Source organism: Chiloscyllium punctatum, chromosome 33 (genome assembly GCF_047496795.1).
Source record: "Chiloscyllium punctatum isolate Juve2018m chromosome 33, sChiPun1.3, whole genome shotgun sequence".
Lineage (NCBI taxonomy): Eukaryota > Metazoa > Chordata > Chondrichthyes > Orectolobiformes > Hemiscylliidae > Chiloscyllium > Chiloscyllium punctatum.
The window spans coordinates 13257265-13284280 of NC_092771.1; the positions used below are offsets into that span (position 1 = coordinate 13257265).

Below are 27016 nucleotides of genomic sequence, written 5' to 3' on the forward strand. Positions count from 1 at the left end.
CAGTCTGTGGTATATTTACCAATCAGCCTGTATAGAGAGGTCGGGAGCAGGTGGAACTTGAACCTAAGCCTCCTGATTCAGAGGTCGCGACACAACCATCAGGACTCACTTGGGACTAGCATCACTACCTCTCTGGTTTGCACGTTGATAGTTTGTATCTCACTCCCAAGACTTGAGTGTGCATTCTAAATTGATGAGAGAGTACCGCACTGTCACAGGTGATGTTTTCAGAATGCGACATAAGAGTGAGGCCTGTATCATTCATTTTGTGTAGCGGACCACCTCCTAACCCTGCCATCCCCCCCTCTCCGGTATTATCTTGAATAATCATAGGAAGGTTCGCCCCATTGTTCTAGATAATGTTTCTCAAGAGTCACATGGTAATACAGGACATGAAAAGAGAGACTTGTTGAAACATTTTGCTTCCAGTCTTCAGGACCCAATGCAAGAATGCCAAATTTCAAATCAGAGCCCTTCAGTCCAGCTGATTATAGAAGTTTATAAAATCTTGAGGGACATGGACAGGATAAATAGACAAGGTATTTTCTTTGGAGTTGAGGAGTCCAGAACTGGAGGGCATAGATTTAGGGTGAGAGGGGAAAGATATAAAAGAAATCTAAGGGGCAACTTTTTCACGCAAAGGGTGGTCCATGTATGGAATGAGCTGCCAGAGGAAGTGGTGGAGGCTGGTACAATTGTAACATTTAAGAGGCATCTGGATGGATATATGAATAGGAAGGGTTTGGAGGGATATGGACTGGGTGCTGGCAGGTGGGACTAGATTGGGTTGGGATATCTGGTTGGCATGGACGGGTTGGACCGAAGGGTCTATTTACATGCTGTACATCTCTATGACTCTATGAAAACAGCAGAGATCTTCCACCCAGACGTTCAAGAGTTAGCCTGAAAACCTAGCCCCGCCAGCCTCTTACCTTTTTGAGCTTCGTCTTGGTGGTGGTGAGCTCTCTTGTATAAGCCGAGGGTGAATGGGGCTGCCAGTCACCCTGCTCACAGGCAAACAGCACCTCGCCAACGAAGGTGTCCTTCAGGTTGTGGAACTCCTTGGTGTAGGCGGTGAAGCGGAGCGTGAAGCATTTTATCTCCTCGAGGGTGTAGCCCGAGAACTGAAAGCTCTCCCGGAACTCGGGGTTCAGGCTCTTCCTGCAGATGCTGGTTTGCCGCGGCTCCATGAACCTGGGCAGCAGGTAGACCTTCACGAAGGAGTCGCAGCCACCGCCGAGTTTCTTGGGCAGGCCAGAGACGCCCAGAACGGTCACCGTCAAGGTGAGCTCGCGCGGCAAGTAGAAGAGCGTGAAACGCAGGACGGGTCTCGGTTTGGACTTGGCGCCCACTGTGTCATCGGGCGCTGCAGTGAGGGCGTTGGTGCCCATCAGGCTAGGGACCGAGGGCCTGGCGCCTGGGTTCGGGTGGGCGCCGTGCTCGTTGTAGACGGAACAGTCGCCCGAGACGGTGCAGCGCCTCTCCAGGATCCTCTTGGTTCGGCCGGCCAGGCTGGCTCTCGGCACAACGGGGATAAAGGGCAGCGACGCTCTGCCGTGGGGGTTGTGCTTGTAGCCGGGGTCAGGCTCTTTGTCAGGTAGAGAGGTCACAATGCCCGTAGGGTAGTCCAGCACCAAGCCGCGCACCTCCTCGTACTGCTGCTTGATGGGCGTACTGGCGCCCCCTGGCAGAGGTGAGCTGGGGTCCATGATGATCCGCTCGGAGGCTGGGTCCTTGCCAAAGGGGACGCCCCGACGTTTCCTTTTCCGCCAGCAGAGGGTGCAGCCAAGTGTCAGGCAGAAGCAGAGAAAGGCCAGACCCACTCCAAGGAGGACCTGCAGAGGCACTGAGTCAAGAGCGAGACGTTAATGCACCGCAAAAGATAGCTCACACGGCAGCGCTAGGCAACACAGAAATGGCAGCATAGACATCCCAAGCGCTTCACATATTTCAAAAGGAACCTTTACCGCATCCGCCAATACTGGAAACAATTTTGTTGAGAGGCCCGGATAGAGTGGACCACGGGGAAGACCTTTCCACCAGTAGGAGAGACCAGGACCCGAGGGCACAGCCTCAGAGTGAAGGGATGACCTTTTAGAACTGAGATGAAGAGGAATTTCTTTAGCCAGAGGGTGGTGAATCTGTGGAACTCATTCCTGCAGAGAGCTGTGGTGGTCAAGTCATTGAGTGCATTTAAGATGGAGATAGATAGGTTCTTGATTGGTAAGGGGATCAAAGGTTATAGGAAGAAGGCAGGAGGATGGGGTTGAGAAATATATAAGCCATATTTGAATGGCAGACCAAACCCGATGGGCCAAATGGCCTAAATGTACTCCTCGATATGCTGGTCTAGTCCTGGCCTTTGACTCATGTTGCAATTACATTGGGGTGGGTTAGCTTGGACGGCTGGTTTGTGATGCACAGATGGGTTGAATTGCCCAAACCAGCTGAAGTTACCATGAGGGACCTTCTTTCTTGACGTCTGCTCTCGCCCTGAGGCTTGGTGACCCTCAGATTAAACCACCACCAGTCATCTCTTACTCTTGAATGACAGAGTAGCCCAATGGTCTGGTAAGGCCATGGTGATTTTACCTTTGCAATTCTGTCAGCACATTTAACACAGTAAACTGTTTCAAGGTGCTTCACTGTCATGCAGGGATTCTCGAAGTTGGATCACAATCTGATACTCTGGGGTCCTGGGCTCTACATCAGCAATGGCCAACACTAACCCCCTCCCTACCTGCTTTGATTTCCGTTCTCCATCTTCCCCATCGCTCTCCAAAGGGCTGCGACAATATATATTCCACAAGACGGCACGGTGGCTCAGTGGGTAGCACTCTTGCCGCACATTGCCAGGGAACCCTGTGTCTGTGTGCGTTTTCTCCGGGTTCTCCGGTTTCCTCCCACAGTCCAAAGATGTGGAGGTTAGCGTGGGTTGGCCATGGGAAATTGCCTATAGCGTGCAGGGATGTGCAGGCTAGGTGTGTTAGCCATGGGAAATGCAGGGATAGGGTGGGAGAGGATGGTGGAGTGGGTCTGGGTGGGATGCTCCTCAGAAGGTCAGTGTGCAGCCAATGGGCTGAATGGCCTACTTCCATGGCATATGGATTCTGTGATAAGCCCCTGACAGGAGGCTCACAGCGGGGAAAGAGACAGGGAGTGCTGCAGTGGAATGTCAGCAAACAATGTCTTGACACATTACAGCCCGACAACCAGGAACTTAAAGCCAGGAGGTCAGCTTTATCGAGTGTCATAAAGGGAGAAGAGAGAGTTAGATGGGTGGAGAGGTTTAGGGATGGAATTGTAGTGCTTTGGGCCCAGGTAGGTGACAACACACTCCCCATTGACAAGTTAGAGCAGGACGGGAGACCAGACTGGGAGAACTGCAGATAGTCTGGAGGATTATATGCCTGGAGGAGATCGCAGGTTAGAGCTAATTTTGAAATGTGTAAGCCTGATCTGTCAGAAGATGTCTCGTCCAATTCCAAGCACCCCATCATTAACAATTTTAATAATGCTGCCTTTGGCATTATTTTTAGCAACCTGGGCTCTAAGCTCTGAAATTCCATCTAGAAATTTCCCCCGCTCTGTCCGAGAAGTAAGGTTCAAAGAAAGCAAAAGGGATTGAGATGGCGAAACCAAGTTCCAAAGGGATTGAGATGGCGAAACCAAGTTCCAAAGCTGCTTTTTAGCAAAACCTTTAGCAAACACAGTTTTCGACAAAGGCTACGTGTTGCTTGCAAGCATAACACAATCAGCCCTCTTTGCAACAATATCAAGATGCCGACAAAAATTACGGGCAACGTCCTGGGTTTTCTTACAATGACTTTTGCACTAAAGGTACGATACTGGAATAAAACCAAAATATTGCGGGTGCTGGAAATCTGAAATAAAACCAGAAAGTGCAGGAGAAGCTCAGCTGGTCATCTGTGGAAACAGAAAGAAAGTTAACGCTTTGAGTCCAATATGACTCCCCGATGGAAGTAACTTGAAAGGGTTCAGAAAAGATTTATAAGGATGTTGCCAGGGTTGCAGGATTTGAGCTATAGGGAGATGTTGAAGAGGCTGGGGCTGTTTTCCCTGAAGTGTCGGAGGCTGAGGGGTGACCTTATAGAGGTTTACAAAATTATGAGGGGCATGGAGAGGATAAATAGACAAAGTCTTTTCCCTGGGGTTGGGGAGTCCAGAACCAGAGGGCATAGGTTTAGGGTGAGAGGGGAAAGATATAAAAAAGACCTAAGGGGCAACTTTTCCATGCAGAGGGTGGTACATGTATGGAATGAGCTGCCAAAGGAAGTGATGGAAGCTGGTACAACTGCAACATTTAAAAGGCATTTCGATGGGTATATGAATAGGAAGGGTTTGGAGGGATATGGGTCAAGTGCTGGCAGTTGGGACTAGATTGGGTTGGCATGGGTGAGTTGGACAGAAGGTCTGTTTCCATGCTGTACATCTTTATGACTCTATGTCTCTATTAAATGAGCTGGAAAATTATGCTTTTTATGCTTTTGACAGAGAGAGGGAGGAAGAACAGATTGTGATGCTGCCCAGAGCAAAAGATAAAGGGAATGTTAATGTTGGTAAAAGATCTGTAAAACAAGCTTAATTTTCACTATGTCTCTGTTTGTGGCTTGAAAGATTATTTTGCACACCACCTTTTATAGCTCATGGATGTTTACAGAAGAGAAGGAGGATGGACATTCGGCCGGACAGTGGCGGTCTGATTACACTAATCACATTTTATAGCTTTTGGCCAATTGCCCTGGAGGTTATGCCAATCCAAATACTGCTTCAATGTCGCAAGAATTTCTGCTTCAACCACCCTTTCAAGCAGTGAGTTCCAGACTCACACCTCCACATGCGTGGAAAATCTCTTCAATATGTCTTCTACCTCTCACCATAAGTCTATGCCTCTGTATTTACCCCTCTACTCATGGATAAAGGGGATTTCCAGTCTCCTGATACCCTGTGAGTGACAAAATGACTTCTCAACTCTCCTCTTAACCTCTGCCTTTTGACTTAAATCAATGCTCTCTAGTTATTGACTACCTCCAAGGGGAAAATGTAACTTCCTACCCATTCTATCTGTGTCTGTCATAGCTTTAAACATCTCTGTTTGCCTTCCAAGGACAACAACCCTAGTCTATCCAATCTTCAATCTGAGACCCGCCAACCCAGGCAGCATTCTGGGAAATCTCCTCTGTTACCCTCCCCAGTACAATCGCACTGTCAATTTTATTAATTGGTTGTTGATTAATTTTATGTACTAAGTATTTAATTAGTGACACAACACCAAACAAATCCATGCTAAATGTCACAAAATAACTTGAATAATTTGGAGTTAATCCCTTAAGATTTATTCAGAATTGAGCGATTCCTCACATTTTCAGGAATCTGCTGAATGTTCATTGGAGATTCTTTCCTCTCTGTTAGATTCTTGGATCTGTAATGGGTAAAATTTGAATATTGGATTCTCCCGTGTAAATAATAATTGGTTACCTTTTTGAAATTTATTTAGATTTTGGATTTTACACTCTTTGTACAAAGGTGCCTGCCATTTCATTAGAGAGAGAGAGAGAGACGACTAGTGGTGGTTTAACCTAAGGACCACCTTGCCTCAGGGAAGGAGAGAGGTTGAGAAGATGGGTCCTTCACTTTAACCTCAGCCAGTGGTGGGGATTGAACCCATACTCTTGGTGTCACTCTGCATTACAAACCATCCATCTGAGCTGACCAACCTCCTTCCTAAACCACCAATTTGCATGCTTTCCTATCCTAATGAATTTTTACATATCAGTAAAACTGAAATTGTCACATCTAATCATGTGCCTCCAATACTCAGTAAATCCAATTGCTATTCTCTTCAAGCTGCGGGAATATCTACTGAGGAGTTTCATCCAGACCCAGTCATTGAATGGCAGAAGAGGTTTGAGGGGCTGAATGGCCTCCTGTTCCTATGCTCTTACAATAGCCAGGAGAATTACAATCTAGAGTCATAGAGCATAGAAACAGATCCTTCGGTCCAACCAGTCCATGCCAACCATAATCGCAAACTAAACTAGTCCCGCCTAGGCCCATATCCCTCCAAATAATTCTAATTCATGTGCTTACCTAAATGTCTTTTAATATTACAATTGCACCTGCATCCGCCACTTCCTCTGGGAGTACATTTCACACATGAATCACTCTATGTATAAAATAAATTGCCCCCATGTCTTCTTAAAATTTTTCTCCTTTCACCTTAAAAGTATGCCCCCTAGTCTTGAAATCTCAAAATCCCCTACCCTTGTGAAAAGACACCTGCCATTCACCTTATCGCTACCCGTCCACGAGGGAATAATACTACCAGGCCATTGTCTCCCCCTGTCATGTCTGACAGTCCACCTTGCTGCTGATTGCAGAATCAACTCAGTGGGGCTTGGGCATTATCCCCAGTCTCTCTCCAAGTTTTGTCCATTCCATTTCTGCTGTTCACAGTCTTGTCTGGACCAATGTCCGCTCACTTGCCATCCCACCACCCCACCCCTTCCACATCAACCCCCACTTTCCTGACACCTTCACTGTAAAATTTCCAGCCTTACATATTCCCTTCCAAACTCAAACCTCCTTATTTCTGTAGCCTTCCCACCATCCCTCCAAACACGACCTCTTCAGGTTTTCTTTTACCCTATCTTTAATGCCCTTGCCTTTTTTTGCCTAGGCTTTGTGGATATAGATTTTTCCCTTAACCCTCTCTATTGCCTTTAGGGCCATCCTTAAATCAGACTCCATCTATTCTCTGACCAACCCTCATCGCCTTCTTTGCTCTTGGCACCCATTTTCTCTGGACGTGTTTTCCATAAAGTGTTTCCCCATGTAATTTTCTTCCTTAAAGTTGCTGTAAATGTTTTCATTTTATTCACTAATTAAATGAAGAAACCAAAAAAAACTTACATCTAAATAGTGCTTTTTCTGACCATATCCGTCTCACAGTGTTTTATAACCAATGAAGTACTTTTGAAGTGTATGCTATTGTATACTGTTTTAATAAAACTCTTCGGTCAAACATGTCCATGCCGACCAGATATCCTAAATTAATTTGCCAGCACTTAGCCCATATCCTCCAAACCGTTCCTATTCATGTCTCTATCCAGATGCCTTTTAAATGCTGTAATTGTACCAGCCTCCACCACTTCCTCTGGCAGCTCATTCCATACACACACCACCCTCTGCATAAAAAGTCCCATAGGTGCCTTTTAAATGTTTCCCCTCTCATCTTAAACCTTTGCCATCTGGTTTTGGCTCCTCTTTCTTGGGAAAAGATCTTGGATATTCACCTTATCCATGCTCCTCATGGTTTTATAAACTTCTAGAAGGTCACCCCTCAGTCTCTGATGCTCCAGCTAATCGAACAAGCCTCTCCCTATAGCTCAAACCCTCCAACACTGGCAACATCCTTATAAATCTTTTCTGAACCCTTTCAAGTTTCCCAACATCTTTCCTATAGGAGAGAGACCAGAACTGAATGCAGTATTCCAAAAATGGCTTAATCGATATCCTGTATAGCCACAACATAACCTACTCATTGCACTGACCAATAAAGGCAAGTGTATCAAATGCCTTCTTCATCACCTTGTCTACATGGAACTCCACTGTCAAGAACCTTCACTCCATGTAGGGAACGTTGCAGCCAATTTGGGCACAGCAAACTCCCATAAAAAAGTACTAACCAAATAACCTGATGTTGGCTGAGGGATAAATATTAACCAAGACATTGGGGATACATCCCTTGCCCTTCATTGAAGTAGCACCACAAGTGGTTCAAACGCACTCAAGTAGCATCGCATTTAAAAGAGGGAACGTCTAACAGTGCAGCCCAGACTTGAGTTTTGTGCTCCGTTTGGAGTAGGGATTGGACCCATAGCATTTTTGGTAAGTACAAAATGAAAATGAACTCATATCTTAAAAACTGATCAGCGTACTGAAGAAGTGATACCTCCTGAGCTCCTAAGCACAGAAATATGTGGTCACTCAATCTCCTACCTGCAGTGTTAAGGTACACTGTGTCTTCCATCACCTTGCGGTCTCGTAGTGCAGGAGAGCAAGTACAAGTGGCAGGGATGTGGGCCGATGAGACTGAAGGAAACCTTAGCTAATGGCAAACCGCTCACACACTAACCTGCCATTACATCAGCAGCTCCTGTGAAAATCTTCAGCTGTTACTCCTGAATATTGTTCATATCAGCACAGCCTTTGGAAACACATTCCACTGACAATCTCAGGAAATAAAACAAAAAGGAAAACGCATTTAAGTATAACTGCGGTTCAAAGGAACATGCTCTGGGTACCTGTTGCTGTATTTGACTGAAATGAACAATGAACGTGAATTTATATTTTCTCTTCTGATTTGAGAGAGAAATGAAAGCTGGAGGAGGTTCTTATACAGCTTTGACCTTTTTTTGACATGCACATGATAAATATGACTATCATTCTATTATGTAATTGTGTCCATAAAACAGAGTGTTAATATTTACAGATCAAATCTAAGGTAAACTAATTTCAAATGCTTAAATTTATTAGTTCCATTGATGGTTGAGTGTGTGAGAGCTCAGCTCTGGCACATACTCCAGGTTCAAATTCTCTACATTGCCTTCAATGTCCTCCATGGTCTCACCACTCCCTACTGCCATAATCACCTTTAGTCCTGCATCCTTCCGAATATCTACGTTTTCTTGGGTTCTAGCTTGGCTCTGCTCCTAATCACTCCACTGTTGACAGTGATGGCTTCAGCTGCTAAGGTTCTCGAACTCCCTCCCTAAACCTTTTCACAAGTAACCCAGAGCCACTGGGTTCATCAGAGTCTTTCGGAATTGGCCAGCTGTCGGCAAGTCAAGTTGGCACTTGGCTCTGAGACAGCACACCAGGAGCACCAATCCCACCCAGAGACTGCCTGAAAAATGATGCTCCCTGCAGCATACCAGGGGAGTGCTGCATTGTCAGAGGTGCCAGCTGTTTAAATGAGGTATTGAACCAAGTCTGCCCTCACAGTTCCAAGGGCTGTTATTTCTGAGAGGGAAGATTTCCCAGTGTGTGCTGGTCTGGTTTCCAATTAATATCTATTTAGAATTAGAATGAGCTTTAATGTCACATGTACTCAAATGAGTACAGTGAAAAATTTATAAATGGCCACTCACTGTTCCCATCTCAGGTACAAAGTACTTGGGTGCAAATTCTTAAGTAAAAGTTCTTCAGGAAAAGAACTTAGAAAAATAAAGACATAAGTAGCCCAGCATTACAGGTCATAGGAATATATTAGAAAATGCGAAGTAAAACGTTCAGACCAACGGTCCATCTAACCCAGTCCACACCAGGCCTTGGCTCCAGACCGTGCCAGACTCTACCCCGAGGCTCACGAGGCCTGGAGACCATGCTGGAATCACCTCGAGGCTGGAGGCCCATGCTGAGGCCATTCCGGGCCGCCAACAGACCGCCACATTGGGTTGGAGGGACCGCTCCACCAGACTGGATCCTATTCCTGTCAATACCATTTTATTTTCATTCATTCACAGGATGTGGGCACCACTGGCTAGGTCAGCATTTATTATTCATTGCCCAGCAGACAGTTAAGAGTTGGCCACATTCCTGTGTGCTTGGAGTCACATGTAGGCCAGACCAGATATGGGTGGTTGATTTCCTTCCCTTGAAGGACATTAGTGAACCAGGTGGGCTTTTCCCCAACACTTGGTTTCTTGGCTGTCTTTAGATTGTTTTTAATGTATTGAACTCAAATTCCATGACTTGGTGGGATCGGCACACCATTCCCTGGAACATTACCTGTGTCGCTGGATTAATAGTCTAGCCATAATACCACTGGGCCATCATCTTCTGCACGGTGAAAACTGACTACATTACCTGGTGGCATTACAACCATGCCCGTGTTTCAGAAGGTTCTTGGTATGGCCTGATTCTATGCAGAAGTGGGTACTGCAGATGCTGGAGATTAGAGTCAAGATTAGAGTGCTGCTGGAAAAGCACAGCAGGTCAGGCAGCATCCAAGGAGCAGGAAAAATCGATGTTTTGGGCAAAAGCCCTTCATCGGGAATGGGGAGGCCCCTAGCCTCATTCCTGATGAAGGGCTTTTGCCTGAAACATCGATTTTTTTTTCTGCTCCTCAGATGCTGCCTGACCTGCTGTGCTTTTCCAGCACCACTCTAATCATGACCTGATTCTATGACAGGTGCTACAGATTTGCATTTTCCACCTATGACTTTCTCCTTTTGTAGGATTCTCCTTAAAACCCCCTCAATGACAAAGCTCGCTGTCTTAGATTGCTCCTGTGGCGTTGATATCAGATTTAGTTGAAGTATGCTCATGTGAAATGCTCTGTAGTGTTTCCTTACAGTAAAGAGGCTATTAAAATGGAAGTCACTGTTGCTTGTTCTATTCATTGCTGGCTTCTACATATGAAGTGTGTACATACATCTGGCTTTAGACTGAACAGGGTTACAATCTGTTTCTACAGAAGCCAAAACCATTATCATTGCTGAATCTGCCAACTTTCAGCAAGTTATTATTGACCGGAAACGATATTGCAAATACCAAGAACAAGTCAGAGGCTGGGAATTCTGTGATGAGTAACTCACCTCTCACTCTCCAAAGCCTGTTCGCCAACCACAAGGCACAAGAGAGGAGTGTGAGGGGATATTCCCCATTTGCCTGGATTAGTGCAGCACCGGGAACACTCAAGAAGCTCGACACCAGCCAGGACAAAACATCCTGCTTGCTAGCTTCTGCATTCACTCCCTTCATCACTGATGCTGAGCAACAGTACCATGTATAATCTACAAGGTCCACTGCAGCAACTTGCCAACGCTCCTCCAGCAGCACCTTACAAACCCACACCCTCTCCCTCATAGAAGGGGAAGGGCAGTACACGCAGAAAAGCACCACCACCTGCCAGTTCGCCTTCAAGTCTCATAACATCCTGACTTGAAAGTGTATCACTGTTCCTTCACTATTGCTGGGTCCAAGTCCTGGAATGCTCTCCCTACTAGCACGGGCAGAATGTACCCACACCACATGAGAACTGCAGCGGTTCAAGAAGCATCTCACTAGCTCTCCAGGGCAATTAGAGCTGGACAATAAAATCCGACCTGGAAAGATGTGGAAACATCTTGTGGAAAGATGTTTTAAAAATCACCAGGTTAGCACTTAAAGTGACTCCCATTGTGTGAAGATGAAAGATGGAAAATAAATAGATTCTAATACTAGTGACTCACTTAACAAATAAGATGTGCTCAATGAACACTGTAGTGCCTTCAAGATGAGTCAACATCAATATTTTACCTTTAGATCAATTAAATTGTGCTAATCATAGAATCTCACAGCAATTTGACCCCATTGTGGTTGTGTCAGCTCTTTCAAAAGGCTACTGAATTAATCCCTTGTCCTATGTTTTTCCCCATTACCCTGTCAATTTGTAGTCTACTGCTACCACCGTCTTAGATACACTGATGGTGGTCTCATAGTGAGACAGTATGACGCTTAAATCTTGTCTTGTCAATTTGCAAATACCTCAAATTGCTGATTCTAACAGAACTTGAGTTGCAAATGATGATTCTACCAATTGAAGCTAAAAACAGAATGATATTCACCCTCTCAACATCAAGATTTAACTGGAAATCTCTTTTCAGCACTCTCTAGTTTTTTTTTTACCCATTATCTTAAACTGGTATCCTCTAGTTACCAACATCTTAATAAAAATTCTCCTAATTTACTCAATCGAAACCCTCGTGAATTTTGAATACCCCTTTCAAATCTCAAAATCCTCTTTCAAGATGATTAACGTATAAAGTGAAAAGTTGTGGAGCATCCCCAGTCACCGACTTCAACCTGAGGAGAACCCTTTTATCCCCACTCTCCGCTTTCTGCCAGACAGCCAGGCTTCTATCCATTACCTGGCCTCGAATACCATGGCCCCTTATCTTACCCAGTAGCCTCCTGTGTGGCGTCTTGTCAAAGGCCTTCTTGAATTCCAGGTAGATCACATCCATTGGCTCTCCTTGGTCTAACCTGCTCGTTACTTCCTCAATGGATTCTAACAGATTTATCAGGCATGACCTCTCTTTGATGCTGAAACTATGCTGATTTTGCTCTATTTTACCATGCACTTCCAAGTATTCAGAAATCTCATCCTTCACAATGGACTCCATAATCTTACCGGTGACTGAGGTCAGACTAACCAGCCTGTAATTTCCTTTCTTTTGCCTTACTCCCTTTTTAAACAGGGGTGTTCCATTAGCGATTTTCGAGTCCTCTGGGACCCTGTCTGTGGCTCATACCAATATCCCATTAAGAGACATATTCATGATACTATCACTGTGTCATACACTGTGATCTGAGAGTGGTAAGATCTCAAACTTCATTTTAACTGGGGCCACTACAAGTGTGGCATACTGCTGTTTATAAGCAAATATCTTAGTTTTAACCAAGACAGTGAAGTGTCTGTAATCTAGGCATGTACCAGCAGCCATAACAAACATCTGTTGAATCTTTCAATATCACATTACCCATGTCTAATTTTTGTGTGAACATACCAGATCAGGGAATGAATACACTGCTGGGCACAATTCTCACACCTCAGTGGCTGCTCGTCCTTTGGATTAGTAATCCAGTAACATCACTTGTAGAACACTGTCTCCACATTATACAGGGGGCTATTGATAAACTATGTGGTTATTTCCCAGAAAAATGCAACTTATATCAAAACAACTTATATGTGGACCTTTTACTCATAAGAATAATGTTGATATGAGGGAATGTCGACAGTAAAAGCATTACAGTGTCTCACACTGGGGCAATTTCTGCTGTGCAAAACAATGGAATAAAATAGAAAAGTTTGGTAAAGTGAATGGTATTGTCTTTTTCCTAGGGTGGGGGATTTCAAGATGAGGGGACATATTTTTAAGGTGAGAGGAAAAAGATTTAAAGAAGACTTGAGGGGCAACTCTTTTACCCAGACAGTGGCTCGTGTGTGGAATGAACTTCCAGAGGAAGTGATGGACGCAGGTACAGTTACAACATTTAAAAGACATTTGGATAAGTATGTGAATAAGAAATGTTTGGTGGGATGTGGGCCAAGAGGAAGCAGGTGGGACTAGTTTAGTTTGGGATTGTGGACTGGTTGGACCGAAGGGTCTGTTTCCGTGCTGTGACTCTATGACTGTATAGGGATAGGGCCTGTGACTTAGGGAAATGTTGTGTTTCATACCCAGCGACTAAAATATGTGCTATACGTGTATTGTACCGTACAACACAATGCACACACACACACCCCTGCTATGAACAGTCTCAGATGACACAATGTGACTCTGAAGCATCAGACAGGATACTGGGGCTAGATGCTGAGATGGCGGTCCAGATGAGAATTACAAGCTGTACACTAAACTGAACTGAATCAAAAACAACATGAGTGTGAAGAGATTTTACATTTAGTTCCTCAAAAAGTCAATGAAGTGAATGTGACACAGCATACTGGGAGGTCAGTTAGCTCGCATGGCTGGTTTGTGATGTAGTGTGAGGGGTTCAATTCCTGCATCGGCTAAGGTTACCATAAAGGTAACCTCACTCCTCACCTGATAATGTGGGGACCCTCAGTTTAAACCACCAGTAGTCATCTCTTTCTCCAATCAGACAGTTACTCTACAGTCTGGTAAGACTGCAGTGACCTTTATCACAATATATATTGCAGCCCCCCCCTGTAATGCTGTAACATCATAGGCAGTCTCCTCGCATCTGCAACATGGCTCCCAAAGTGATGGCCACTCAACCTTATTTGCAAACGCTTCCAGCTGCAGCCCACTCCAAGCTTTGTTTGGTTTCTTGCATGCAACTAGTACCAAACCAAACAGCCTGTGTGCCGAAGGTGTGGGTGAGTTACACAATGAGTTGATGAATTCCCACGAATAGCTGATTTATTATGACTCTGAAGATTTGCGTAACATTGGTCTCCATCATTTATAACTGCACTCTTTACATCCCTGCTTAGGAAACAGGCAAACCTGCCCCTTTGAGCAGGAATGATAGAGGTGGAACATGGGAGAATAACAAAGGAGATTCAGCAGAGGGTTTATCTACACTGCAACATGGAAAGGTGATCAGGAGTACTGGGGGAATTGACCAGGCCTCTCTGGAGCTGGCAGAATGCGAGTGGCGGGAGTGGGGGAAGGGAGCAGTGTGATCTTGATTGAGTGGAAGGCACAAATGCAGCTTCCCAATGGCAATTTAAATTTTGCTGCTCATTTCTCAAAACCTTTCAGGTGGGTTGGTGTTCCTGACTGTAGGAACTGGTTTCCTGTTGTGAATACTCTCCAATGCCCCATCTCACTGGAATTACATTCATGGGTGCAATCCTTGGACTGGCACTGGCCCAGTGTTATTATCGCTGGATTGTTAATCCAATGCCCAGGCCAATGCTTTGGGGACCTGGGTTCAAATCCCAATGGGGCAAATGGTGGAATTTGAATTCTATGAAAATCTGGAATTAAGAGTATAATGATGACTATGAATCGATTGCCAATTGTCAGGAAAAAAACATCTGGTTTATTAATTTCCTTTAGGGAAGGAAACTGTCATCCTTACCTGGTGTTGCCTACAGAAATGTTGTCAATTCTTAACCTCCCTCTGGGCAATAAACATTGGCCAGGCCCACATGCTGTGAATGAATGAAAAAAATCCTGTTTCCTTAAAAAAAGGAAATGCAGTCACTGTCCAAATTACTTCACCTGATGAAAGGGCAGCGCTCAGAAAACTTATGATTGCAAGTAAACCTTTTGGACTATAACGTGACTTCAAAACATTGTCACAGGACCCACAGGTAAAAGCATGGACTTGGCTCAAGCACTCATCTAAAAGACAGCACCACTGACAGTATTGCACAGATTATCACAGATGATCTGTTTTAATTATGGAGAATGGGGTTTGAACGCACAACCTCCTGACTCAAGCCAAAGTACTATCTATTCGTCCACAGATGACACCTTATACATGGCAGTTTGAGGTGTTAACAGTCAGAGATGCCTGACAACCTGAGGTACCCTTTCCTCTGACTCAAACCTGGAATTACAGCATTGCCTTCAAAGACAAATACAACTCTCACTGTTATCAATTTGCCAGCGCTGTGCTTTACGGTCACAATATTATTTAATTGGCCGTTCAGCTCTGAGACACTTTTAAGATCAACTCATAAACGGATTGGGAAATCAGAAATTCCTGCCAACTTGCCACATGACAATGATTGCATTAGTTGCTTGACAGTTGTTTGTTTGCTAAAGTGGACAATTAAACACACCTTCAGCCTATGACTGGCGGAAAAACGAGAACAGTTTGACCAGATACTATGGTGATATAATCCCTTTCTGTTAGTTAAAACAAGAAAGGCATTACACTGTTTGCAAGGAGGAGAGCAGACTCCACTGCACACCAGCTATTTCTCACAGTTAAGTTAAAGACTAAGACAGTAGAGTCTTGCCAATGTTCATAATTTGTTGGGTCTTGTCCATTTATATTGGAGCACAGGTTACTTGAGGGCAGTAACTCATACCCAAGTAATGTTTACTTTTGAAACAGGATAGAATTGTAAACGTATTTGGAAAGCACTGTACCATATTTAACTTTATAATCGCATACAAGAAACAACAAAAACTTGTATTTATGTAGTGCCTTTGATCCCACAGCTCTCCACAGGTGCATTATAAAACAGAACATAGTACTGAGCCACTGAAGCCATATTAAGGCTAGGTCAAAGAAATAGATTTCAAAGCAGGCACAAGAGAGAAAGAGAGGAGAAGTTTAATCAGGGGTGAATGTAGATCAACACGCTCAGGAGGATGAATGGGCTCTTGGTGTGAGTTGGAATGTGGGCAGCAGAATTTTGGGTGACCTCAAATTGACCATCATTTACAGCATTTTTGTACGTTTGGGGAGGAGTGTCTTGGTGGGGCCAGAGGAGAAAAAAAGCAGCCACTTTTAAACAGTTGCACTCAGGGATGTATTGCTGTGGCTGCATCTGTTAGAATAATCATTGTTTGCTTTCTGAGATGAAAAATACCAAAGGTTGAAAATGAATGAACGTCTGGTGATTAGAATCTCAGGAGACAGGTTAGAGGGTATGGGGTATACGAGAGGCTAGAAAAACTTGGGTTGTGTTCTCTGGAGCAGCAGAGGCTGAGGGGAGACTTGGTACAATGATGAAATGCAGAGATAAGGGTTGACAGACAGAATCTTTTCCCTTGAGTTGAAACGTCTAATAGTAGGGGGCATGCATTTAAGGTGAGAGGGGGAAACTTCAAAGGAGATGTGAGGGCCAATTTTTTTACACAGAGAGCATTAGGACTCTGGAACACACTGCCAGGAGGGTGGTGGTGGAGGGGCATTTAAGGGACTTCTTGATAAGCACATGAATATAAACCTAATGGAAGGATATGGATCAAGGGTAGGCAGAACTGATTAGCTTATGTTTGATACAACATCATGGACTAAGTTCCTGAGCTGTACTGGTCTGCATTCTATGTTCTATGTTCTATGTTCTATGTTCTAACTCACCTTCCAGACTCATCCCTGATTTTTCTCACTGGGCAAACGCAGGAAAAGGATGGGCAGCAGAATTTGGAGCTTGGGAACCCTGGAGGAGTAAATAGCAGTGTGGAAGAGAGAGAGAGAGAGAGTACTCAAGTATATTTTGGTGCTGTCCAATAATATAAAGTGGTTGAGGGTGAGTAGGCAACCTAATGTACATTCCTTCCATATGTCATGTCCAAGTTAATAAATATACAAGTGGATTGTGATAGAAAATGCACTGCCAAACTGAGCATAAGAATTGGGAGGTTATGTTGTGGCTGTATAGGATATTAGTTAGGCCACTATTGGAATACCACGTTCAATTCTGGGCTCCCTGCTATAGGAAAGATGCTGTGAAACCTAAAATGGTTCAGAAAGGATTTACAAGGATGTTGCCAAGTTGGAGGACTTGGGAGGCTGAATAGGCTGGGACTATTTTCCCTGAAGCACTGGAGGCTGAGGGGTGACCTTACAGAGGTTATAAAACCATGAGGGGCATGGATAGTGTGAATAGACAAGGTATTTGTCCCAGGATAGGGATGTCCAAAACTAGGCGGCATAGGTTTAAGGGGGAGAGGGAAAAGACGTAAAGTGAAAGTAAGGGGAAACTTTTTCACACGGAGGGTGGTGCGTGTCTGGAATGAGCAGCCAGAGGAAGTGGTGGAGGCTGGTACAATTACAGCATTTAAATGGCATCTGGATGGGGACATGAATAGGAAGGGTTCAGAGGGATATGGGCCAAATGCTGGCAAATGGGACTAGATTAATTTCGGATATCTGATCAGCATGGACGAGTTGGACCAAGGGGGTCTGTTTCCATGTCGTACATCTCTGTGACTCTATAATTCACTGACAGCTACTTTCAATATTGTGCACCAACCTGTTCGAACATGGCACACCTCTGGACTCGAATACAGACCTCCATTACCATTATGTCACAAGAGTCCATGGCACCTACTACATGTTGATGCACAGAGTCAAACACAGCCCTACCAGGAATAAAGCATGAAACATCATCATGGATCAAGAGGGAAATGGTTGCAATTGGCAGCAGCAGCATATGGGTGACAGAATGGGCTTAAAACAGATGGAGAAAATAACTAGGAGGTGCCGCTGTTGTTTCCCACAGCCAAGTGGGAAACAAGAGATCCGAAAAAGATGTTAATTCAGAGTTGAATAGTTCAGAAAGTTGGATCCTCAGTAAGTTAGCATAAACAGAAAGTGCTGAAGAAAGGCCTGAGGGAGGAACAGAGTCCGAGTATCCTGTGTTTCTGTAGCACTTCCCGTTTTTATTTCTGATCTTCAGCAATCGCAGTATTTCGCTTTCACCCTACGTCAGGTAAGTCTTGTTTGACGGCTTCTATTCCAGTTGTGAAAGATTGCTGTTAGTCATAGTTAAGATTCTAATTTCTGCCATAATTCCCATGCATTTGCCAAGCTGTTGGGGGTGGGGGGGGGGTGACAGTAAGAGTTGGCAACTCAACCAGCATCTCCCACGCAGCTTGCATGCCAGCGTGCCTGTGGGCTGGGTAACGTGTGAAACACAGAACATAAGGACAGAAGAATTAGAAGCAGGAGGAGGTAATACAGCCCCTCTAGCTCCTCCACTCAGCACGATCATGGCCAATTTCATCCTGGCCTCAACCCCACCTTCCTGCCCGCTCTCCATATCCCTTCCACCTGCCATTACTATCTGCCCATCTCCTCCATAAATTTACTCAATGATCTGGCATCCACCGCGCTCTGGGGCAGTGATTTCTACCCTTGGAGACAGGAACTCATCCTGACCTTTGCTAACCCTTCTCCTCAAACTATGACCTCTCGTTCCATATTGCCCCATAAGTGAAAACATCCTCTCTACATCTACTTTGTCAATCATTATTGACTTTCGGCGGGATGTTACTCATGCCCCCTACACATTAACAGTACAGAGGTGGAACGAGTGGAGAGTGTCAAGCTCCTGGGAGTGGTCATCCACAACAAGCATTCTTGGACTCTTCATGTGGTTGCACTGGTTACAAAGGCCCAACAACGTCTCTTCTTCCTCAGGCAGCTGAGGAAATTTGGCAGAATGGCGAATACCCTTGCCAACTTTCATAGGTGCGGCATTGAGAGCATTCTGTCTGGATATATCACTACCTGGTATGGCAACTGTACCATTCAAGATCAGAGAGGGTTACAGAGAGTGGTGAACTCGACCTGGACAATCACAAAGGCCAACCTCCCATCTACCAGGCCCGCTGTCAAGGAAGGCCGCCAGCATTCTCAAAGATCCATCCCACCCTGGCAATGTTTTTCTACAACCTCTGCCATCGGGGAGAAGGTACAGAAACCTGAACACATGCACCAGCTGGTTTCAAAACAATTTCTACCCTACTGTTGTTAGAATACTGATTGGACTCTGAAACTCTTAAACATTTGCCCTTACCTGTGTTTCTTCCGCTGCTTACCTATTATTTACTATCTGCTACCTAATTCTGTGATCTGCCTATATTGCTCACAAGACAAAGCTTTTCACTGTGCCTCGGTACACGCGACAATAAATTCAATTCAATCCCCATGAGTGTCTCACATACCTCAATTAGAGGTGCTAAATAAATGCAACTACGAGAAAGTGAGGACTGGAGATCAGGGTCGAAAAGTGTGGCGCTGGAAAAGCACATCAGGTCAGGCAGCATCCGAGGAGCAGGAAAACTTCCTGATGAAGGGCTGATGCCCAAAATGTCAATTCTCCTGCTCCTCAGATGCTGCCTGACCTGCTGTGCTTTTCCAGCGCCACACTTTTCGGGCTACATAAATGCGGAACTTTCTCTGTTATTACTTGAATCTTTACCATTTTCTATCTTGAAAGGAAAGCGACACTGGCACTTAAAGTGTTAAATGTGGGGATGGGTGTCAATCTGAATCTGTGGCAGGATGATCAAACGTTTCTGATACGCAATAATAAGATGAGCAAATGTTACACCTGCACATCATGTGTTGGGCCACATCATCAGCTGCACCAATTGTCTTTCATGTCAACTCGATTCATCTCTCTGAATGTGTTATCTCCTCACTCGAAATCAAAGGTTGCTCCTCTTTGAGTTTTCTCCTGAATGCTTCACTGACGAGCTATTCCAATGCAATTAGCAATTCTGGCCAGCATTAAAGAGAAATGTCATTGCAGGGTTATTAATTAATGTATTGGATGTGAGTCAACCCTCACTGTTGCTGCATTAGCTGTCAAAACAAAAGCAGGGATTTTATGGGCTGTGTGTTGTTGGTACATCGGATAACCCTGTGCTTTATTCATCTCTTGCAAATCCGTTCTTGTAGCCTTTCAAAATAAGGGACCTCCCTTTTAAGACAAAGATGAGGAGGAATTTCTTGTCTTCCAGTGGTTACTAGTTAATTAGAGGTGGCACAATGGTTTGGTGGTTCAGTGGTTAGCACTGCTGTCTCACAGTGCTAGGGACCTGGGTTCAATTTCAGCCTCGGGCAACTGTCTGTGTGCAGTTTGCACATTCTCCCCGTGTCTGCATGGGTTTGCTCCGGTTTCCTCCCGCAGGCCAGGTGAGTTGCAGGCCAGGTGAGTTGCAGGCCAGGTGAATTGGCCATGCTAAATTGCACATAGTGTTCGGTGCATTATTCAGAAGGAAATGGGTCTGGGCGGGTTATTCTTCAGAGAGTTGGTGTGGACTTGTTGGGCCAAATAGGCTGTATCTATGCTGTAGAGAACCTAATCTAATCTTCAGAATTATTTCCCTCTGGGCAGAAGTGGAGGCTAAGTCATTGAATATATTCATAGAGGAGGCGGTCAGATTTTGGATTGACAAGGGACTCAAACATGGAGGGGAGACAAGAGTGACAGTTGAGTTAATCAGATCGACCATAATCGTTTTGGCTAGCAGAGCACAATAGAGGGGCTGAATGTCTTACACTGCTCCTATTCCTAAAATTCTAATGACTGGCTGAGGTCTTTCTTCTGATCTTCCAGAAAAGTTGCCTGGAATTTTCTTATCCACCTATTTCCATACAGAATGTAATTTCTCAACTCTGCGGATATTCAATGACATCTGGGAGGAGACATTTCTTTGTATCTTTGTGCTAACTGAGTGCCCGCACATTGAGTAGCTACATCCCATAGTTTCATGTCCCTGACTAATATCTATCCCAACACCCCCCTCAGAATCTTCTATGTTTCAATAGGATTACCACTCATTCTTCTAAATGCTAACGAATAAAGGTCTAACCAGTTTAGCCATTCTTGATAAATCACCCTCTTCACCCCAGGAATCAGTCTAGTGAATCTCTTTTGAATTTCCCCCTATGCTGATATATCCTTTTTTAAATATGGAGATATTTAAGAAAATGGCACTAGATTAATTTAGGATATCTGGTTGGCATGAACAAGTTGGACTGGAGGGTCTGTTTCTGTGTTCACCTCTAAGACTTTCTCTATTAGGAATGGACAGTAAGCATGCTGCAAATGTCACTGGAAATCAGATAATTTTTGTGAGGAAGTCATTGAGTCATAGAGTCATAGAGATGTACAGCACAGAAACAGACCCTTCCGTCCAACTTGTCCTTGCCGACCAGATATCCCAACCTAATCTCGTCCCATTTGCCAGCACTTGGCCTATATCCCTCCAAACCCTTCCTATTCATATATCCATCCAGATGCCTTTTAAATGTTGCAATTGTATCAGCCTCCACCACTTCCTCTGGCAGCTCATTCCATGCACGCACCGCCCTCTGAGTGAAAAAGTTGCCCCTTAGGTCCCTTTTATATCTTTCCCCTCTCCCCCTAAACCTATGCCCTCAAGTTCTGGACTCTCCCACCCGAAGGGGAAAGACCTTGATTATTTACCCTATCCATGCCCCTCATGGTCACCCCTCAGCCTCTGAAGCTCCAGGGTAAACAGCCCTAGCCTGTTCAACCTCTCCCTATAGCTCAAACCCTCCAACCCTGGCAACATCCTTGTAAATCTTTTCTTAACCCTTTCAAGTTTAACAACATCCTTCCTAAAAGAGGGAGACCAGAATTGCACACAATATACCAAAAGTGGCCTAACTAATGTCCTGTACAGCTACAACATGACCTCCCAACTCTTGTACTCAATGCACTGACCAATAAAGGAAAGCATACCAAACACCTTCTTCACTATCTACCTGCAACTCTACTTTCAAGGAACTATGAAACCTGCACTCCAAAGTCTATTTGTTCAGCAACACTCTCCAGGACCTTATCATTAAGTGAATAAGTCCTACTCTGATTTGCTTTTCCAAAATGCAGCACCTCGCATTTATCTAGCTGCCATTCACTGAGCTTCTATTTATGGTCCTGAAGCCATTGTCTTCTATAACAACAGTTGAATGTGGTGTTAAAATATTGAATGTATTCTGAAAGTTGCTGGTCAAAACTTGTCTGTTAGAGATGTTTTAAACAATTGGATAGTGTCCCTGGCTAGACCAGCTGGGCCTCATTGTCCTTGAGGAGGTGATCCACCTTCTTGAATCAACTCAGTCCAGTTGATGTGGCTAACACTGACAAGGCTGTCACTAAGGGAGTCAGGAGCATAGGAAACATAGAAAATAGCAGCAAGATCAAGCCAATGGATCCTTGAGGACTGAATAGGATTATGGCTATTATCCTGTTCAGCCCCTACTCCCACATTGTTCCCATACCCTTTGATGCCTTTGGCCCTCAGAGCTCTTCCTAATTGTTCCAGGTTTTGACTTAGTGACCTACATGAAGGGAGGTGATGTATTATTTGTCTCTGTGGTGGCACGGTGGTTAGAATTGCTGCCTCACAGCACTAGGGACATGGGTTTGATTCTACCCTCGGGCGACTGTCTCTATAGAGTTTGCACATTCTCCCTGCATCTGCGTGGGTTTCCTCATGTGATCCAAAAATGGGCAGACTGGACGGGTTAGCTGTAGGAAATGCAGGGTTACAAGAAAAGTTTAGGGGGTTGGGTCTCTGTGGGGATGCTCTCTGGAGGGTCAGTGTCGATCTGATGGGCCAAATGGCCTGCTTCACATTGTAAGGATTCTGTGGTGTGTAGAGCATTCATAGAGATCAGACAATGTTGGTGTTGTTGCTTTCAAGAGATAGTCATAACTAAACCCACTAGGAGACTGAGTCTTCAAATGGACAGCGTACAGTCGGTTTGATGGTTGGAAGGGGGGAGGTTTTGTTGGGTTGGCCAGCCCCTTTCCCTGGTATTTCACCATATCCAGGATGAGAGGCAGACTGGAGGAGGTATGGAATTCTACATTTTGGAGTTCCTGGGAAGTGATGTTAGAGAGGGAGACGGTATGTGGAATAAACATAAAATACTGCAGATGCCGGAAAACTGAAATAATAATGGAACATGCAGGAGAAACTCAGCAAGTCTGGCAGCATCTGTGCAGAGAGAAACAGAGTTAAATTTTTGAGTCCAGCTTCTTTGGAACGTTGTACAGAATGTTGACTTCAACATATGAACGAATGAGTGCGGGAGCTTCCCTGTTATACTTTTGTAAAGGTCGAACAGTCTTTTACACTGGCAGGGTACCTTTGAGCACATAAACTGCTCACTGACTGCATTATGATTTCCTTATATTTGTGTGCTGTGTACACAAATAACACACAAGGCTAAAATTACCTGATTACACACAGCATTATCTGGAGAGATCCACCCACTGGTTCAAAATATTTATTACATTTGATTGTTGAGATATTTGGGTAAAAAAGCAAGCAATTATTTATATTAATGCAGCACCTTTCACAACCTCAGGACACCTGACAGAACTACACAGCCAAAACAAACTATTGCTGAAGTGTTGTAAGATGGGAACCAGAGTCTGCCAATTTATAGACAGGAGGACCACACAAAACAACAATATAATTACCACATCATCTGTTTGATTAAAAACCAATTGAACTGCGGCAGCTGTAAATCAGAGATAAAAGTAGGAATTGTCACAAAATCTCAGCAGGTCTGGCAGCATCTATGGAGAGAAAGCAAGAGTTAATGTTTCAGGTCCAGCGACCCTTCCTCAGAATGCAGACCCTTCCTCAGTTCCTTCAAAGGAAGGATCACTCGGCCGAAATGTTAATTTCTCTCCACAGATGCTGCCAGACCTGTTGAGCTTTTCCAACAATTTCTGTTTTTTGTCTCATCTGTTTGATTGATCGATTGATTTGATTTAGATTCTATTGTAACATGTACTCAAGTACAGGAGCTGAAAATGTGTTGCTGGAAAAGCGCAGCAGGTCAGGCAGCATCCAAGGAACAGGAGAATCGACGTTTCGGGCATAAGCCCTGCTTCAGGAAGGGCTTCTTCAGGAAGGGCTTCTTCAGGAAGGGCTTATGCTCTGTTTCCTGAAGCAGGGCTTATGCCCGAAACGTCGATTCTCCTGCTCCTTGGATGCTGCCTGACCTGCTGCGCTTTTCCAGCAACACATTTTCAGCTCTGATCTCCAGCATCTGCAGTCCTCACTTTCTACTCAAGTACAGGAGTCTGGTGAAAAATGTATAATGTCCCACACAAGGCACCATTGCAGGTACAAGGAAGAACAAAGTTAAAAGTTAAACGTTGCAGTAATTATCGTATAGTGTAAAACATACAAAATAAGGTTAAATTTGCAGACCTTCTTAGTTTTAAGTAGAAAAATAATGAAATATAAGTTGAAAGTTCAAACATTTGCCATGTTGACTGACAAATAAATATTGAGTACAATTTCTCTTCTTGAAAATAATGCTATGGAATCTTGTACACCTACCAGGGAGAGCAGGCAAGGTCTCAGTTTAAGATCTTATCCAGAATAGCCTCAGTACTACACTGCAATGCTAACCTTTACTTTGTACTTGTTCTCACTAGCATTGGAGTTCAAAGGTGAGAGCTCTACCAACTGAGCCAGTTACTAGCTCATAGCCTTCTCCATAAGGGTGGTGAAGGCAAAGAAAAGTAAGATAGTTTAATAGGCAGTTTGAATAATCTTTTGTTGCCCATGAAACTCATTGGAAGCATCATCCAGGTGGACAGTGCAGTGATTCAGTAATTAGCACCATGGCCTCACAGCACCAGGGGACGTGGGTTTGATTCCACCCTTGGCAGACTATATGGAGTTTGCATGTTCTCTCTGTGTCTACATGAGCTTCCTCTGGGTGCTCCAGTTTCCTCCCACAGTTCAAAGATGTGCATGTTAGGGTGGTTTGGTCATGCTAAATTACCCAGAGTGTGCAGGGATGTATAGGCTAGGTGGATTAGCCATGGCAAGTGCCAGGTACAAGCATGGGGGATCTGGCTGGGGTGCTCTTTGGGGACGTTGATATAGACTTGATGGACCTAAAGACATCTTTCTGCGCAGTAGGGATTCCATGGGCCAAACAGTCCCTGTCCTCTGATCGTCATAATCTCCCCTTTAATTCCCTTTCTCGCAGCTTTGCATAAACTAGACACCAATTCTCAAGCAGAAAAAAAAAACTTAAAGGAAGGAAACGCATCTGCTAAGGGGACTGAATTCCGCAGTTACGCAGGAGTTAGACTCGATTTGAACTTTTCCATCATTTCCTGGCCAGCCAATCAGGTAAGGACGACTTCAGACTGAGGGAATAGGGTCTGGGTGAGAGGGTCCACCTTCGGGCAGTGCCCATGGAGCGTCGGAAACTTCCTAACTTGGGTTGTACCGATTATCCTGGACCACGGGGCGTGTTCATTGAAAGAACTGCACCGTCTCGACAGACCTATGAGGATCCACCAGCTTTTAGAGATTTACAACAAGGATTATATTTTAGAAAGTGCCATCCCCAATATCAGACCCTGATATCACACACGGATTTAGACTGTAAGATTTGAGGATGGCAGGGAGCTGTCTGAAAGGTTGGTGGAGGCAATAAACTTTTGGGCGAAAAGAAAAAAGGTCCAGGGATATTTAACGAAGAGAAAGCTACAAGGGTAAGGAGCCAAGTGGGATGAGGTGGCAGGTGGATATCACAGCCAGGATGGGCTGAATGCCCTCTTTCTCTGGTGTACATCTCTGTCAAGCTGTAAGGTATTAATCCCTTTAAGGAAAAACAGTCAGATAATGCCCTGAAGAAGGATAGCGAGGTAAAAGTGAGAGTTAGACTTACTGTCGCACGCAGAAGGTTCTGCAGAATTATCCTCATCTGAAAGGAATCTCAGAAAAGCGGGGAGCAGACTGGATGCACGGAGTTCCCGATTTTACACATCAGGTGGAGAAAAAAAACTCTCCAGATTTATAGGACAAGCCAGCCTCCGGATGACGCATTTTCAGAAACTTGAGAGTTGGAACAGTGTCCTGAATGACTCGGTATCCGCAGGTAATTTAATAAGGGGCTCTGGTTAGAGCGAGTGGCAACTGTGTCCTGCTGTGTGCAACCAGTGTAAGGAACCAGACAACAGGCTCAGCTCCCTCCCACCACAAACACAGGATGACAAAGCAGCACCTCAGATGGCTTGGAGGTGGAGAGAGAGAGAGCCAGCTCTGCAACATAAAGCAGAGAGAAGTGCCAACATTATCCTCCACCTGGAACTATAATGAGAGGTCAGAATAGACATTGCCTGGATGAAGGCTGAATCACTGAATTCACTGATAAAGAATGGCCCATTTGGCACTGTGTCAGGGTGCTCTGGAAATGGGAGAAAGTTGGACAGGAAAAGGAAACATCATCTTTCTGTAATGCATCTAAAGTCATAGATTGTGAGATCTAGATTATTTCAGGCCGGCTGTTTTAAAACAGTAATTTTACATAAAGTACAGGCTGTATAAGAATCAAGTACTTAACAATGAGCCCATGATCTTTTTGGTTTCAAAGTTTGCCTTCTTTCTCATATCTCTTACGGAAAGTTCAGCCTTGGATCAAATCCCAATTTTTCAGAATCCTGCAGAAGCTAAATATAAAACAAATTATTGTTAACGTGTCTTTCATCGGATGGGTGAGATTCTTCATTAGATACTGCATCCTCTCATCTCTTTACAAATATTCTTCTACAGCTTAGCCAAATGGATTTCACTGCAAATGGGTAAACAAATAGCTACAGTTTTTCTAAGTTTAGTTTTTATCAATTCGAATTGTTTAAAACTGCTGCGATGGTAGGTACTGTCACAGTTCCACACTGTCATCAGTGAGATGGTCTGGCAGTGAATTTAACCCGAGGCTCAATACACTTCTGACAAAGTTGAGAAGGCAGTACCTTCACAGTAACATCAACCAATGCAGGGGTCATTCAGTGTCATACATGTACAACACAGAAACAGACCCTTCGGTCCAATCCATCCATGCTGACCAGATATCCTAAATTAACCTAGTCCCATTTGCCAGCACTTGGCCCATATCCCTCTAAACCCTTCCTATTCATATACCAATCCAGATGTCTTTTAAATGCTGTAATTGTATCAGCCTCCACCACTTCCTCTGGCAGCTTATT

General features: G+C 44.5%; 1 protein-coding gene across 4 annotated transcripts in view; it reads right to left on the reverse strand.

Annotated features, from left to right (window-relative positions):
• Nucleotides 1-27016, reverse strand: part of LOC140458445 (synaptotagmin-11) — a 63605-nt gene that overhangs the window by 19034 nt on the left and 17555 nt on the right. Inside the window, exons 2-3 of one of the 4 annotated variants that reach the window (XM_072553025.1) lie at nt 8159-8256; nt 933-1835 (exon numbers count right to left, since the gene is read on the reverse strand). In XM_072553025.1, coding sequence (XP_072409126.1) covers nt 933-1709 — 777 coding nt within the window. In that variant the 5' untranslated portion in view covers nt 1710-1835; nt 8159-8256. Of the gene's footprint in view, nt 1-932; nt 1847-8158; nt 8257-25698; nt 25938-27016 lie in introns of those variants that run through there. The other 3 variants (XM_072553023.1, XM_072553024.1, XM_072553022.1) reach the window with 3 other exon arrangements.